This window comes from Pochonia chlamydosporia, assembly GCF_001653235.2.
Source record: "Pochonia chlamydosporia 170 chromosome Unknown PCv3seq00008, whole genome shotgun sequence".
In the NCBI taxonomy this organism is placed as follows: domain Eukaryota; kingdom Fungi; phylum Ascomycota; class Sordariomycetes; order Hypocreales; family Clavicipitaceae; genus Pochonia; species Pochonia chlamydosporia.
This window is the reverse complement of record NW_019154043.1, coordinates 831,393-847,378: the sequence shown is the minus strand read 5'-3', so window position 1 is coordinate 847,378 and position 15,986 is coordinate 831,393. Positions and strand designations below refer to the sequence as shown.

Sequence of the window (15,986 nt, the reverse complement as noted above, 5' to 3'; positions counted from 1 at the left end):
ACGCAAGGAGACTATATTATTCGTCAAGCATAGTACGACATATACGCTTTTCGCCGAGGCTTCACAAGCAAACTTTGCTATTCTCTCGTGATGGTAACTGCGTATAGGACGAGTGAGCATGTCAACATTGTCTCATACAATCATCAGCAGATCCAAGTATAAAATCTGACCAACAACCCACCCCGTTCCCAGATTCTGCATCAATCAGCTTCATCAAACACAACCCATTGCAACCGTAAATCACATCTTCTTTCAGTTTACTCTCAAACTTTAAAACAACCGCCCAAAATGCTCTCCGTCAAGAACCTCCTCTTCCTTGCCGTCGCCGTCACCGGCTCCGTCATCAAGCGTGACGCCGCCCTCGTCAAGGCCGACCTCCAGACCATCAACACTGACACCGCCAAGGTCACCACCGCCGTCAACAACTACAACGGCGGCGTCCTCAACGCCCTCCCCATCATCAACGCCCAGCAGCAAGTCACCAAGGACATCAAGAAGGCCACCACTGATGCCCAGAACGCCGGCGTCGTGAGCGAGGCCGATGCCCTCGACATCATTGCCTACATCACCGGCACTCTTGAGCCCACCATTGTGGGCTCCCTCTCCGCCCTGAAGTCCAAGAAGGCCAAGTTTGATGCTGATGGCCTGACCGGCACTGTCAAGAGCAGCTTGACCTCGCTCAAGTCTGACACTGATGCCCTCGGTGCTGCTCTTATTGCTGGAACGCCCGCCAATCTTGTCGCTCAGGCTCAGGCTATTCAGGCCAAGATTGATGCTGACTTTGACGACGCCATTGCTTTCTTCTCTTAAGTTTTTTCGTTAGGAAGATGTTATCATCTTTGAACCATTGGGGGCGGTGTGAATCACACCATTGGCACAGCTGTTAGGCAAGCGAGAAAAGTATATATGAATGGTTGATTGGACGTCAGATTAGCCCATGCACATATGTCTAGATAGCGAATTTGAGACTGTTGTTAAAGCATCTGCTGCACACACACTGTGATACCATGTAAGCAAACATGTTCAGCGTGGTTCGTGATTGGGGTGTGTAAGTGATGATTAGGCAGAAGAACTTCTGGCAGTTTGTCAGAGTAAGCCACCCGCAAAAGTGGCGTCATTCCCAGGATCTGTACCGGACAAACTAACACTTTCGGCTGTTCTTCCACCACAATCAGCAGCACTTTGTACTTCCTTGCTTCGGTGTGGCGCTGCCTTCTCGGCTGCGAGGGGGTTCTAAAGACGCATGGACGAGCCAGCCTATAGAGGCATGGTGCAGTCAATAGAATGACAACGCTTTTCATGCTCCCATGACAATTACCCTGACGCCACACACTGAAATTTTACTATTGCTTCTTGTGATTGCCTTATGTACGACAATCCGAACTCGGCACTGGGCTTCAGAGACCTGGCCAATTAAGCCGTGGAAGTGGTCCTCAAAGTGTCTCTATCCGATGTGTAAGGAGAAGTCTTCCTTCAAGTTCAGTCGGCAATATTGTCAGGCTTTCTGGCTGTCGGTACTTGGATGAACAGGCTTGAAATGTTTGAGTCTTCCGATCCAGTAGCTGGAGCTATCTACAGAATTTGACTTTGATCAAAAACTCTCAGGCCCATAGTGTACAGGGTAAGTCCGCGTCTACAATTGCATAAGTTATATAATATCTGTAGAACATAGGGCGATCGAAATTGTTGGTGCATTTAGGAACACGGAAATACTCGTACAGGTCAAGCAGCAAACTCTTATGACCATGTTTGGCCGCCTCTCATTTGGACCGCCTATGCAAGCACTGCGGCCGTGCGGAAGCCATAGTTTTGCCATGAGGTATATAACTCGGAACATCTCTCTGCATTAGCGAGGGCGTTCCCTTTCCGTAGCCAAATGACCTAGCTCTCATGTTCTTTGATATGTTAGCCATGCTTGGCAAATAGTGACAAGTTGGGTGGCGAGCAGGCATTTGGCACATAACACCGTTAAAGAATAGACGCGTTGGCAAGGGGTACCTATACAAGCAATCCAACTACATGCAGAAACAAGTTCCAGGACCACCCCGTGAAACCCTTTCAAATAATCGTAGAATCAACGGACTCCGAGTGTCCTCACCAGGGCCCAATGAAGTCTCGAACCGCCGCTTCCCCAAAGACCATTCTCTCTCCTCGCACATGTTCACCCGAAAGTCGTCCTTTCCCTTCCAGCTAAACATGAGTATGCTCCTCGCCTCAGTCAAAGACTCCACATTTTGGATAAACAGCTCGCCATGGCGTGACTTATCCAACAGCACGTAGTCACAGCTGACGGTGGCGCCGTCCACAAACGAAAGGAGAAGCATGCAGTTCATCCTCCTCTGTGTCCTGAGTCTCTGTACACTGAATGCAGGTGTGTTTTCCCTTGGACCTATTTCCACAAAAACAACTGCTTGCCGAGAACCCGAGGGCGGCACAAACAGTCTCCGTCGGTGGTGTCGATCCCATAAAGAATCAGGTACGACTTTACGTATCTGCATGTGGTTGTCGAGTTGAAAGTCGATGAGAAAGGAAGATGGTGCTGATATAGACTCATGTAGATTGTCGTCTACAGCCTTGAGGGCATACAGTACACGCTCTTGGGTTACAAGTGGCCGCAGCCCCATTCGAGATTCATATAAACGATGGGGATTTGCTCGGACGAAGGAATTTGCGCTGTATTGTTGGAGGTAGATGCCCGTTATTTTGGTGAAGGGTCCGGAGTCGAAGGGCGGGAGAGGGAGAATGTAATGCAGTGGAGATTCGGGGCTCTTTACTAGTCTGGACGACAGTTTGATCCCCTTGTTGGTGACGGAGAACTCGGCTTGCTCTTGATTAGCTGTCGATGAAAAGTGCTCCATGTTGGGGTGCACGATGAATTGGCTGGGTGATGTGGCAAAGAGCCCAGAGTATAGCACGGAGGTATCTTCCGTCTTCCATGAAAATATGGTCATGTCATGTGTTGACCTGACTATTTCTTCCTGCAAACGTTGAAACGCCTTTTCTCTCTCGCCGTAAAGCAGTGGCATATTGACATCAAGGATTCCTAACAGGCAGTATGCCATATCTTCGATTCTGGTGGTTTGCCGGCCTGACGCCCACGTCATCTTCTTTGCGACTGAGAATTGCGTGATTCGACGACCATCTTGAAGCACATTTTTGTCGATTTTGGTAATCAGGTGAAGGGGGTCATCTAGAGTCTGCTTTGTTCCCACACAAGTCCAGTTTTTGTCGTAAAACTGAATTGTGGCAGGGGCAATTAATTCCTGCAAGGTCCAACCCCTGGTGAACCATCGGCAGCTTTTTAGGTCCTCGTAATTGGGTCCTTGGTCGTGGTCAAGGCTACTCAAGTCGCTGAGATAGACAAAGCAGACGACGGCGCTTCGATACCAGTGGAACATGGAGTTGATTGCTTCTGATAGCTCTGCGCTGCTTGTCTTGTCGATGCAGCAGGTATCAGCCCAGACATATCCTAATTGTTGCTCCGAGGCCAGTCGACATGCTTGTTGCAGTTTTCGAAATCCTTGCTTTTCGGATGCTCCTGGTTGACTCATGTCTTGGTAGGAGACCTCTTCGTCCTCCCACGTATGTGATAGAATTGCATAGTCGGGAACTGTAGATTCGGCAAAGATCTCAATCTCGAGCGTTTTGACGTTGATTAATCGCATTTTGAGGGTGCATGCTTATCTGCAGGTGGACTGGTGTCATGATATTTGATGGCGATGGGACGGGTGAGTCTCGATGGGTGGGATTGCCAAGTCTGGTTTTGTTCGTTGATCGTGGGGGGTTTTGAACCTGGCCAGCATACAGAATTCATCAATTGGTGAGGGGAAGATGAAACAATGCTCACATGGAGCTATTTGGCAATTGGCTGAGGGTGCTGGTGAGAGTTGGGTCAAGTTGTTCTGGTCCATGTTAGGTTGAGGATGAGAGACCAGGGAGTCACGATAACTTGTCTGTCAGAGCCGAGGTCTTGCCGCATTTCGCAATGCCCCCAATGCTTGGGATGAGATGACCAAAAAATAGTACTATCACCTGTGCTCAATTAGATTCCGAATGTCCTTTTTGTTTTAGCCTATTTCTTTACATTCTTCAAATTTTTCTCATGTTCCCTTTCCAATTCAACGGCCATGCTGAAACGAACGAATATGGACGTTTTACTGCGTCATCGACGCCCACAGATCAAAGCGGTACGATAAACATGGTACTATTGCGAAACAAATAAATGCTTGGTAATGGTCTTCGCAGACAAGTATCAACAGATTCAGTAACTCATGTCTTTGCCCCTTCCGTTGCTGCCTGGCCGTATTTCTTTTCTCCAACACACTTAACCATTTACTTCTGTGCCAACTCTCACACAGTCAACACCAGCCCATTCACGCATCCACTTGACCACATCACACTTGACCCAACATCAAGTCAATTAATCAACCACTCCCGCTCCCAAACTCAAACCCATCAAACACATTCGACATCTCAATCTATATACCTCAGTTTCACCCACAATGGCCCCAGAATTCCACACCGTCACCCCCATCCTCCGCATCTTTGACCTCCCCAAAGCCAACGAATTCTACCTCGACTACCTCGGCTTCAAAACCGACTGGGAGCATCGCTTCGACGACAACGCCCCGCTGTACCGCCAGATATCCAAAGGGAGCGTCATTTTGCACCTCAGCGAGCACCATGGCGACGGCAGCCCAGGTGTTAGAGTCCGCATAAACACCACCAATCTTGCAGACTATCACGCAGAGTTGGCGGCCAAAAAGTACCGCTACATGAGGCCTGGACTTGATGATGGACCAGTGGAGGGGTCCAAGGAAGTGGTTGTTCTTGACCCGTTTGGGAATACGCTTATATTCTGTGAGGATGGGAAGTAACTAGGTTGCGTTGTACTTCTCAGGTCTTTAATTGGCAAATGAAGCTTCGTTTCCAAACCAACGTATACGGTGCTTTCAGCTTGGTCTCTGCACCTGGTTCTTACTGGTGATAGGTGCATGCGTGATATCGGAAAATGCATGACTGTTTACATATGTGAATAATGGCGGGATTTATTCCGCACAGCCCTATCCTATGTAGGCAAATCGTCTGCCTTAAATAAACCACCTCAAACCATCATTACGATGCATCCTGAAGCGGATAAGCCTGCAAAACGTTACTTACAGCGAGAACATTCAGTTGCTAGACGGCATGAGATGCTCCGTTAGTGACAACAGAGACCAATGTAATAAAATTTCACAAGGTAATATTGCTCCTGCACCTTATTTGCTTGCTATTTCCGCTTCAATACAACAGGTAAGTTAAGTCGTCAAAATTTGAAGCGTTGTGAGCGGACTGTACACCTGCCCATGTTGACTGACGGAAATGGCGCGAAATGTCGCCTGGAAGATCTAGATCCCTTACCATGCGGGAAGATTCCAAACTGCAACCCATTACAAAAGTCCTTGCTATGCATCATTGCACATCAGCGGTACTCTAATATTCTTTCGGTCCAAATCCGAGTCACTAAAGAAGTGCAAACCCCAACGACCAGGGTTCTCGTATTGTGTCGTGTATGTCAGGCTGAATTCAAGCAGCTAGACATAACCATAAACCATTTACTTCAAGTTTAGCCATAAAACTGCACATATAGCTGAAATGTAACCTTATTCAATTTTATGATGTGTGAAGCTTAGAAACTGCCTCGTCGTCTTACTGGTGCAATCATCCCGATTGCTTACACCGTTGTCGCCGACCGTATAGACTCGTACAACAGATGCCTTGTTCACACACTGTCGTGACAATAGCCAAAATTACATTGCAGTTTATCAATCCATGTATAAATAGTGAGCAGATCTTCCCTTCCAGCAGTGAGATCATGTCAGTAAATCTTCATTCTCTGAACTTATTTAACAAAGTCTCCTCCCCCAGCTACTTCCATTGCCCTCCCTATAGTAAGCTTCTACATATGTAGCCAGTCAACCCCACGGCACAACTAACTCAAGACAGACAAAATGAAAGCTATTCTAAGTCTCGCCCTCCTCCCCGTAGCACTCGGCAACCTCTACGGCTACACACAACTCGGCTGCAGGGGCAAGCCAATACTCCTCGACAACTCCCACTGCAGCGACTTTTGCCTGCGCTTGCCGCCACAACCCCGTATAGTTAGCTACAAGGGCGTTGACATGACCGGCTTTTGGCTCAGCTCAAGACGGACTTGCTCTCCCAACATGGGCTTTGTGAAGCAGAATGAGTGCAAGGATGATCCGAATGCTCTGGCGGCAACGGTGCGTGTCTTTTGTAAGGTTTAGAGCACACCGGGTGGTTCGTCAGTTTACTGAGACGATTTGCTTTACACCATCAAGTTTGGGTGTGTCTCCTGTGGGGGATGGTGTACTTGGCGTGGCGGCTGTTGTTCCGCTGTGTCCGCTCTCAGCCCTACCATGCTTGCTTGCTACATAGCAGATGCTATTTTTGTGTGCGGAGTGAGATAGTGTGAACCGGATATAGATTACTTCCTCGGTGACAGTTTGCGGCAAGCTTCCTACATGTCACCGTGAATTCAAGAAATGAGGCTTCAGTCCTCCACGTTCAATGTCTGTCGAGAACCCTCACTTAGAAGAAACCCCCATTCTGTATGACGAATGAACCACCATCAGAATCCTGTTTCTCGCCTTCACAAGCATGGCCCAACTAAACCTACCATACCCTCTTGGATTTCGGTGACCACACAACCTCGGGCATAACGATACCGAAACCTCCGTGGTAGAATCACACGCTGCCAAACAGCATCGGAAATCGGGCATAACGGCAAGCACCACGGTAGGGCTGAAATATGCAGCATCCTTGTTTCACTCTCCTGCTCGCACCGCCACAGCACTTGGCTCCAGAAAGGGCCGCCAAGACGAGGCGAATACCAACAATGTGGTTGCCTATCCCTCCAGCTTTTGAAGCTTCATGACAAGGCAGCAAAATGGGTTACCCACTCCAAAACCACCACTGCTGTCAAGCTGTCACTCGTATTTATTTTAATATTTATACTTTTTAGTACAGTATGTATTAATAGTTGGGCGTGCATGCCTGGGGTTGCCTTTGTGTTCTTCGCCTTGTTTGTTTGGCAATTTGCGGGGTGCCTCTCCAATGTGGGGGATTGACTTTGACTCAATTGCTGGTCGCATTTTAGGCTGCAGCTTCAATCTCAGTCAATTGACGGACCGGCACTTCGCGAAACTCAACACCAGATACATTCTTGGGGAGAAAGATAAAAAAAGAAAAGTAGTTGAATTCAACCCAACATTGCTGTCGTCTAAGTCTTTCCTCTATATGATGCTTGCTTGCCCTGTAAAATGCCCATAACCCATAATCCATAAACCATGATCCGTGCCGTCATTCAAATAGTGTACAATGACCAAATGTCATAACAATTCCATCAACTTGGATAACAACGGTCCATCTGGATCCTGTAGCTAACCATGCCCAGTTCTTGTAGTTGTTCTCGTTCTCTTGTCGCCATTCGTCGAATGCCACTATCCGCTCGCGGCATACTGGCAAAACTCGCATCGTGGTCTTTGGCAGCTTGGACAGTAGACGTCCATAGACACGGAGAACCAGCCAGAAGAGCAGCCGCACTACTCACAGTTAGCTTGACATCAATGGGATTGCGCGAGGCCGCTGATACATACACACTGCCAGTAGTTTGCTCGAGACTCGTTGACGAGTCCAGTGGTTGTGTTGTTCATATGGGTGCCGCACATGTTGCTGGTGTTTGAGGATGTAACGGTTCTAAGTAGATAGTCTCCTTTCTGTGGAAGCGGTTGCTTGTTTGCCGAGTTGCAAAGTTGTAATTGCGTGAGAAGTGAATGATAATGATCAAACTCAGGTCAAGGTGAGTCCACGGTTATATATATTCATCGCAGGCATCAAGAAATGTAAGGCTGATACCGAAGCAGTCTCCTTGCAACTGGCCCCATTCTGAGTCCCTCGTAATTCACATCATGTCGGTGGCAGTGTGCTGTCTCATGAGCAGTTGACAAAGGAAGGCTTGATCAAGGCTGTCACAGGCAACCAGGCCCCAAACATGCCACACAGCCAACTCATTATCGAGATGGCCATTCGCAACCATCATTGGTCAATGACCGTTGACTCAACGATCCAGGAAACAAAACATTCGAGCCTTGTGAGGCACATTGACTCAATCGCCCCCAATAGGCATCTCCGAATGGGGCCAAGTTTGCTTCATGTGTCGTCGATTAGGCAAAGGTGGATTCGAGGTGAACACGGCGGAGTCCCTCAACGAATACACTTCTCTTGCACAAGGCGACGGTGGATTCGTGCCAGGCTCAGACCTCAGACATTGCAAAAAATGTCAAATGCGAACCAGGTGCTAATCCCGCCAGAAAATGGCCCGGACGCTAATATGTTTGCCTGTACTCAGAAGCTCTGTTCAGCAACGAGTTGCGTCGGTAGCTCCCGCCATGAGTTGAGAATCTGGGCATTTTGGTAGGCTGAAGGTCATATTCAGACAACAGTCATCTGTCACGGGGCGGCTTGTTTTACGGTGCCCCGGTGTCAAAGGCGCGGCGCTAGCGTGAGAACTCGGTAGGAATTGGTTGATCCTTATTGGTAGCATTATCCAGTTTGAGATTTCGGTGGAAAGGCACTGTTTTCCCGCCTCATCTCTTCATCGAAAGCCCCAGTATTTGCTTCCTTTGCCTCGCCAGTTGACAAGCTTTACCAGGCGAAATGGCAGGCAGCCCATGCTCTCGGCCCCGCGAGCTTGGCTTGGAGAGTCGAAGGGCGGGTCCCACGATCGTGGCGTAGCTTTCGCTCGGTCGACGGTGGTGGCTTGCCAAACTTGCTTCCTCTTCTTGAAGACCTCGCTCCATATTCCATTGAACTGGACAAACAGGGCTGGCTAGTCTGGGGCGTTCAGTGCAGGCGCTTTCCTCTCTTGGCCACTTCGAGTCTGTTAGCCTTTTAGCCTTGTGTTGGAGTGGGTTGTTCGTGGCCCACTTTGCGAGGCACCAGGAGGCAGCAAAGAGGCACTGAGCTCAGGGTGGCCGTCGCTGAGGTATTGACTTGGGAGGCCACACATGGTATGTGCAAGGAAATTTCGGGACTTTTTGCAAAGAGAAAGGGTATTGCAGCTTGCTGGACCATCAGGTTCTTAATAGACAGCTCACCGCTCCTTTTCCAAGATCGAGACATTGGACTGAAGCGCAATGTTTGGCAAAATACGGAGTAGATTGGGCACCATTTACCCCGACTTGGTTAAATGGCGACCAATTGAAAATGCCACCAGTTTGCATCATGTGATTCGATTTGAGAAACAGGGCCAAAGGGAAGGAGCGATGCCTGCACGGTATGTGTTTTGGTACGGATCGCGCTTACCGAAACCAGCAGAGAATGGTCTTTACGTCATTGGCGCTAATCGACTTGACCTTGGAAATTAGATGAACTGACATTTTAAAAAATTGCTGTTCCATACAACACACGCGACGGCTCTGTCCCTGAGCGTCCGACCTCTACGTTGATTCAATCTCCTCTCTCAAGTTTCCGATCCCCTGCCACCACGCCGCACGCATCGCAAAAGCGTGTTGTTCGCCATCTGGTTGCACCTTGTGTTGCATCAATCCAACGGCCCTTTTGCTAGCCAAGTGGCACAAGATATTGCTCGAAAACAACCAAACTGCAGAAAGTGGCGCGCATCATGGGCTTCTTCAGCACGACAGTAGGCTACTTTGCCTTTTCCGCCCTGCATCTCGTTTGCTTTGCGCTCGCGCTCGCGGTATGCGGGCTGTACGGCCAGGATCTTCATAATGCCAACGACCAAGACAAGTATATGGACTCCAAATGGGTAAGAGCTTCTACTCCCACGCGTTGACGCCCTGACTTGACACGGCAATGATGAGGCTACCACGAGACTATGGATGAGAAGCTAATGAGGGACGTGTAACAGGTCTATGCTGTTGTTGTGGGCTCATTGTCGGCCGTGACATGTGTTGTCTGGTTCATTCCCGCCATTTTGCGCCATGCTGGCATAATTGGGGCCATTTGGAACACCATACTCTTCATCCTCTGGATTACTCTGTTTGGAGTCTTTGGCGCAGTAGGTGACCCTCCGGCTATGCTTGGCTGCAACTCCTTGAGGACCGCACTCCCCCCATAGCAACGTACGTCTTGGGCTAACACCACCTTTCGCAGCTGTACATTCACGAAAACCCCGAGGGTGACGGCAACATCAAGCGCATGAAGAGTGCCGTTTGGGTAGATCTTGTGAGCGCCCTGCTCTGGCTGGTCTCTGCTATTGCCACTACCATCTACTGGTGGAGGCACCGTGATGTGCGATCGCAGTTTACTGGACGCGCTCGTGTTTAAGTAATGATGCGGTGCCACGATCGCCACGGCGAAGGAGAAGCGTCAACCCGGACGGCGGGAATTTGTTTGGGTGATATGACGACAGAGGATGGGATGAGACTACAATTGGACGAGATACCCCCTCCGTTTTTTGCGTTTGGCGTCACGGTCCCCCGGGGTTTGCAAGCTTCAGAATGCAGCGATATGAATGTTGACGGGTACGACTGTCATGGTAACTGGTAGGAAGCTTTAGGGGAAGCGGTCGAAAAGGTTGGAACGCGAGCAAGGCTCATTTTATACCGATACCTTAGTAATGCTAATATTTTATTAATCCAATGCCAATGTCGGCTATTTTCAATGACTGGACTGTTTCTCATCCCGACAAAATTGGTATGAACGCTGATGTAGAAATCCCTGCAGATGGTCAATACTATGAAACTGAATGACCTCCCTTTCCAGGATGTGAGGTATTATACTCCAGACTTAAACTGGCCACCAACGTCCAGCGTCCTCCTCAAAGCCTTGGCAATAATGGCCAACAATCTAAGCGATATGGATGTACAACACCGCATCAACCCATATGCACACTTACGCAAGAGGAAACAGATCCGCCCATTACGGTAGCAGAACGGCACACACAACCACGCCCGCTTGGCGCGGCTCAGTAAAATACGGTGGCGAGGCGCAGGAGATGATGTAACTGGCGGCCAGACGCGACGAGTTCGCAGCTCCGATCTACCCAAGGGCGCTGCGGCTAGTGAGTCGCGACCAAGGAAATACGCAAACTTTGAACTTGGCCCAGTATCATTTAGCGATCTAGTCTTGAAGTTTTGGCAAGGGTGTGATGGAAACCCTTTATGCATGACAGCATCACCACTTTGGAGACATCCACTTCTGGTTTGTGGGTCTGCCTTGGCATTCACCGTTTCTCCCTCCCTGCTATTCTCCGCTGAGCTTGTTTCTGCTGATATGGAGTAAAATTGGGGAATGTAGGTCGACGACTGAGGATGTGTTTGGGCGAGATTGCTTGGGCTGTTTGGTCCCTGAGATCTACAAGTGCGGTGATGTGTGTGGAGGGTGTGTGTGGTTTGGCGGATGGGAGTTTGTGAAATTGGAGTGGCAATGTGGGAAATTGAGAATTTGGTTTGTTTTGGCGGTAAGTGTTTGTGGATGGGAGGTGTTAGTGTTGTTGATCCCCCGCTGATGGGCGGGGTGTGCTCCGACATCAATGTTGGTGGTGCTGCTTTTTGATGTTCTGGATATGAAGATGTTTTTGGGGTGAATTGAAGTTGAGTGTTGATGCTGTGGTGCTCTGAGCGTCTCAAGCTGATGAGGTCTGGTTTCATGACAGCACCAACTGCATGTTCCGTGGTGATTGCTGCAAGGACCAGCTCCGGGCCAAGGCAACACAGGGGACAACATTGAACATTGAAAGCCAATGTCATGCCAAGGCTGAGAGTTCACTGTTCGCAGTGGGAAATGTGCCAGTCACTGTGCGGCGGGAGCATGGATCAGAGATTGGTGTGGCAAAATGAACCCTGAAGATATCAACGTTTCTGCAGAATTGATTTTTTGTTTTCGACAGTGAGATATGCGGCTTGTGCAGAACAATGCATGTTGCCTGCCGGAGACATGGCCAATATGCAATTGGGACTGAATGAGCAAACGTACATGTAAAACATTGACGGTGCAGGGATGCATACGATCCATCAACGTGGGTGGCTGTCAAACCGCAAATTCGGTTTTGTCGCAAAATGTGCTTCCGGTGGTGACTTCATCTGCAGTGACCGCATTGTGACGAAAGCCCAGTCACGTTGTGATGTATACTTGGACTACGGAGTAGAGTCTGGAAAATCTCCTTGATATTTTGTGCTGATAGTGGCAAAGCTAGCGTTCTTTGCATTGCTCTAACATTTTTCTTTCTTTTTGGCTGACTGTCCGGTCGTCGGTTGACGTCGTCTGCTGCAAGAAACTCCGTACATGGCATCAAACAATCAATATGAGGCAATGGGCAATCTCCACCTGCGGGCAAGGTGACAGACTGAAAGCACAGATCAACTGAGACACCAGACGTACTTTGTGATATTGACAACATGCGATGCGATGGATGGACTGATTGGGATGCATACGCGGTAGCAATTGTCCAAATGGGCAACATGTGTATCGGTACTCTGAACGCTGTAAAAGGTGAACAAAAAGGTGAAACACCAGCAGGATTGATCTTTCTCCACAAACTGCCACTGAGGAGGGTTAGAGAAAACATCCAATTGAACGACAGTAGCCACGTCAATCGTCCATCAGACTGGACCAAACAGTCGTCGACCATCCGCCAGCTCAGGGCACATGAATGAACATCCACACTCTGCTCCGGTCTCCATGTCGAGATCCACCATCAAAACGGGATATGACGTCTGTAAATCACCAACAATGACCCACAGCAATGCCACGCTGATGCCACCGGCCATTTCGTCTGTGCTAGTTCGTCCATGTCCATTTCGTCCCTGGCCAGATCCACTTTGCAAAGGTCCTGCTGTTTGTGCAATGTTCAAAAGTTGCGCACAGAAGTGATGGAAACGCCAAGACTCTTGCCTGGACCAACTGTGGGCCTAGCCGGGCCATTTTGTCCTGTCTGTGGGTAAATAAGACACCAGGCCAGACACAGACTGTCACATCTCGTCACTGGCGTTGTGTTGTGTAATGGGAGGGTCTTATTTTTTTCGACGACTTCTGTCTGTTGGTCAATGATTCACTTATATGCTGCAAGTATCACCGACTAGATTTGTGCGCGTGAGATACTTGGCCCTTGGGTCATGCACGCCTGTTGCCTCGTCAGTCTCAGTCAAGTGTCAAGTGTGATTGCACAGGATAACCTTGTTAAATCTGCTGAGCCTCAGTTCGTCTCAACTCAAAAAATAGGTCCAAGTCCGCAGCCAAAGACCTGGACCCGGTCCCGTCCCAGTCGCCTGTACGATTGCCTGCAGATTATAGTTGGCCAGACTCGACAATTGATCTCATTCGAGTGCTGTGCCTGGTCTGCAAGTGCTGAGTGGCCAGTCACAGCCACCACCAACCTTGACCAGACGTTGATTGTCACTTGTTGAGCACCCAATCTCTCCATCATTGGCTCGGCCCTTGCTTGCCTTGACCATTCAACATCTTTGCCTATCAGGTCCCCTTCTCTGTTCTGCGTCCATCTTCAACTTGCAAATATCTTCATTTCCATTTCATCTCGAAGCGTGCCGTTTAAGACGAAAGTTCCCCGCAAAGAAATATTCGGAAGAAAAGAAATTCAGGGCGTGCCTGTCTCCCTATTCTCTTGTTGGGCAGCCAATAATCCAACCGCCAGTCTGCCACCTCGAATTGACCACATCGCGGCCCTCGCAGTGCGGGCACACACAGCATCCAACCCTCGTCCGTCCGATAAAATCACCCTTCCATCATCAACGCAACTCGAACTTGGATTTCTACAAAATTTCACGGCCTTCGATGTGTGCATAGCTTGCCCACGACGTCATTTGAACCGTCGTGGATACACTTTTGGGTCATTCTAGAAAAAGAACGAAAGCGACTAGCGATTAATCATCCACCATTGTTCACGATTCTTCGTTGCCCCTCAGCCACAAAAACGCCTTCGACCAAAAATCTCCGGCCCGGCTCGAATAAGTGTTTCGATACCGTCATCATGGCCAGCTTTGCGAGGTCATTCAAACCGCCCTCTGCCCTTCTTTCGCCTCGTCGACGGCCAGGAATGTCTGGTCGGACCTTGTCCACTTCTTCCGACCTGTCCTTGACACCGAGCGCCGTTGCGGCACACCAAACGGACTACTTCGTCGACCGTCCGGTAGCATCGGCCCCGAGCTCGCCATTCATGTCTCCTGCTTTTGGAGCTACGTCAGAAGACGGGGCACAGTCTACCAAAGGTATGTAAAAATTGTGTTTCACTATGTTTCTTGATTGGCCTTTCCCTTGTGTCTCGCCAGAATGCCACAAAACGTTTTGGAGCTTGGATTATTCCCGCCAACGGCCACCACCAACAAATGCACCGCCAAAACAACTTGATCCACTACACACACAACCATGCACCCATACGTTCCATCTGTGAGTGCTTCTGCGTGCCTATGGTTCAATGCTCGGGTTGCCAAGGCTATCGCTGCTGTACGATACGGGACAGGCTTGGCGGCTAGCCCGTCTGGAACAAGTCGCAAACAATCTCCACGTCGTATCACCACCTCACCACACCACAAACTGTTTCTCTGCCATCCAGTGCTTCGCGGGGTACAGCAAAAAGCAGAGCGCCGCTCATCACCACTGGAGTACCCTTAGCGCCACCCACTGTGCGACAGGGCCTGCAAATGGTGCGAATGAGGGCCACGGATGGGACGGGGGGGCGCCGTTCGTCACGCTGCAACACAACAGTGGCCTCCGTGGATCCGTCAAACGTTTTACCCATTCCGTCTTGTCCGGGTGGCCGTTAAAATGATGATGGTGGTGGCTCGTCATCTCATGGCTGCCGATGCCCGGCGTCGATCCCCATATATTACCTTGACCGCACTTACAACAAAAGCACAAACCCGTGCCACCTGACTAACTCGACTTCCCACTTATATAGGTAGCCCTGAGTTCTCGGTTGGCTCTTCGCGATCAAACAGCAATCCCATCGCTATTGAACTTCCCAAGTTGAGAAAATTTAACAGTTCTGGTTCTACTTGCACGCCTCCAGAACCTTTGTCTGCTCGAGGTGATCTTCCGGGGTGAGTACTATTCCACCATGTCCTTCATGCCCACATTACTCATATGACTAATTATATGAAGGGGATACTTTCCTATGCACGAGGACCCCAAGAGCAGAGTCCACCGTCCACATCCATTTTTCAACGAATCTTCCCTTTCTCGTCATCAGCGAACCTCAGACTCAATCACCATGCAAGCTGAGCGAGCTCGAACCTCACACGCCGCCATGTCCTCACCCATGGCCAACACAAGCACACCAGTGTCATCCTATATCGCGCCGGGCTTCCATGACGCCCCCTTACCGATGGGCAAATACTATCCATCAAACTACGAGCAGCAACACCCCCAACCTGAGTCAGATCGACTACGACCAACTTCCTTCACCGACGCTGCCCCATCCTCCGTGAAGTCGGATTCGCATGTACCACAGCTGAGGCCCGAGTCATCCCGAGGTGATAATCCTCAGATGGAAATGCGCCGCAAAATGCAACAGTATCAGCGAGACATGATTGCCCAAGCCACCATGGTATTGGGAGCGTCCACCAAGTCCGGAACCAGCATCTCCCTCAACGGACTGCCAATCAAGGATATTTGGCTCTCAGGTTCAGCGTCACAGAAGCCTCTCTCACCAAGACTTCACCCTCTAGGCAGCCCTGGGCCCGTCACGCCCATGGAGCTCGAATCAAGCGGCAGTGGCTATCTCGACAGAGGAATAAAGTCGCCCTCGCCGCTTTCCAAGGACGGTCTCGCCTCTCCTAGTTCGGGATAAACTACCAGCCGTTAGGAAAACATACGTTTGTGGAGACTATGCATGCAAAGGCTTCCCTTGATCGTACATACTCTGGAGTTTCCATGTTGAAGTGATGGAATAACAACATAGCGCATTTGCAGCATTTTTGGCGTCGGATATAGTTTATCAGTTT

General features: G+C 49.6%; 5 protein-coding genes across 5 annotated transcripts; 4 read left to right on the top strand and 1 right to left on the bottom strand.

Moving 5' to 3' along the window:
- Positions 1–288: 288 nt before the first annotated feature.
- On the top strand, positions 289–810 carry VFPPC_06653 (hydrophobic surface binding protein; the record flags this gene model as incomplete). Its single annotated transcript, XM_018285650.1, has 1 exon — positions 289–810. The coding sequence occupies one exon, from the start codon at positions 289–291 to the stop codon at positions 808–810; it is 522 nt and encodes a 173-aa protein (XP_018138400.1).
- A 1,205-nt stretch (positions 811–2,015) lies between these two features.
- VFPPC_06654 (het domain-containing protein) lies at positions 2,016–3,665 on the bottom strand (the record flags this gene model as incomplete). Its single annotated transcript, XM_018285651.1, has 1 exon — positions 2,016–3,665. One exon carries the CDS (start codon positions 3,663–3,665, stop codon positions 2,016–2,018), a length of 1,650 nt encoding a protein of 549 aa, XP_018138401.1.
- Positions 3,666–4,502: 837 nt separating this feature from the next.
- VFPPC_14087 (glyoxalase-like domain-containing protein) lies at positions 4,503–4,877 on the top strand (the record flags this gene model as incomplete). Its single annotated transcript, XM_018291858.1, has 1 exon — positions 4,503–4,877. The coding sequence occupies one exon, from the start codon at positions 4,503–4,505 to the stop codon at positions 4,875–4,877; it is 375 nt and encodes a 124-aa protein (XP_018138402.1).
- A 4,808-nt stretch (positions 4,878–9,685) lies between these two features.
- VFPPC_06657 (membrane-associating domain-containing protein) lies at positions 9,686–10,353 on the top strand (the record flags this gene model as incomplete). Its single annotated transcript, XM_018285652.1, has 3 exons — positions 9,686–9,832; positions 9,935–10,084; positions 10,180–10,353. 3 exons carry the CDS (start codon positions 9,686–9,688, stop codon positions 10,351–10,353), a joined length of 471 nt encoding a protein of 156 aa, XP_018138403.1.
- Positions 10,354–14,014: 3,661 nt separating this feature from the next.
- VFPPC_06659 (hypothetical protein) lies at positions 14,015–15,832 on the top strand (the record flags this gene model as incomplete). The annotated part of the gene is made up of 3 exons (XM_018285653.1): positions 14,015–14,252; positions 14,942–15,083; positions 15,145–15,832. The coding sequence occupies 3 exons, from the start codon at positions 14,015–14,017 to the stop codon at positions 15,830–15,832; spliced, it is 1,068 nt and encodes a 355-aa protein (XP_018138404.1).
- Positions 15,833–15,986: the final 154 nt, after the last annotated feature.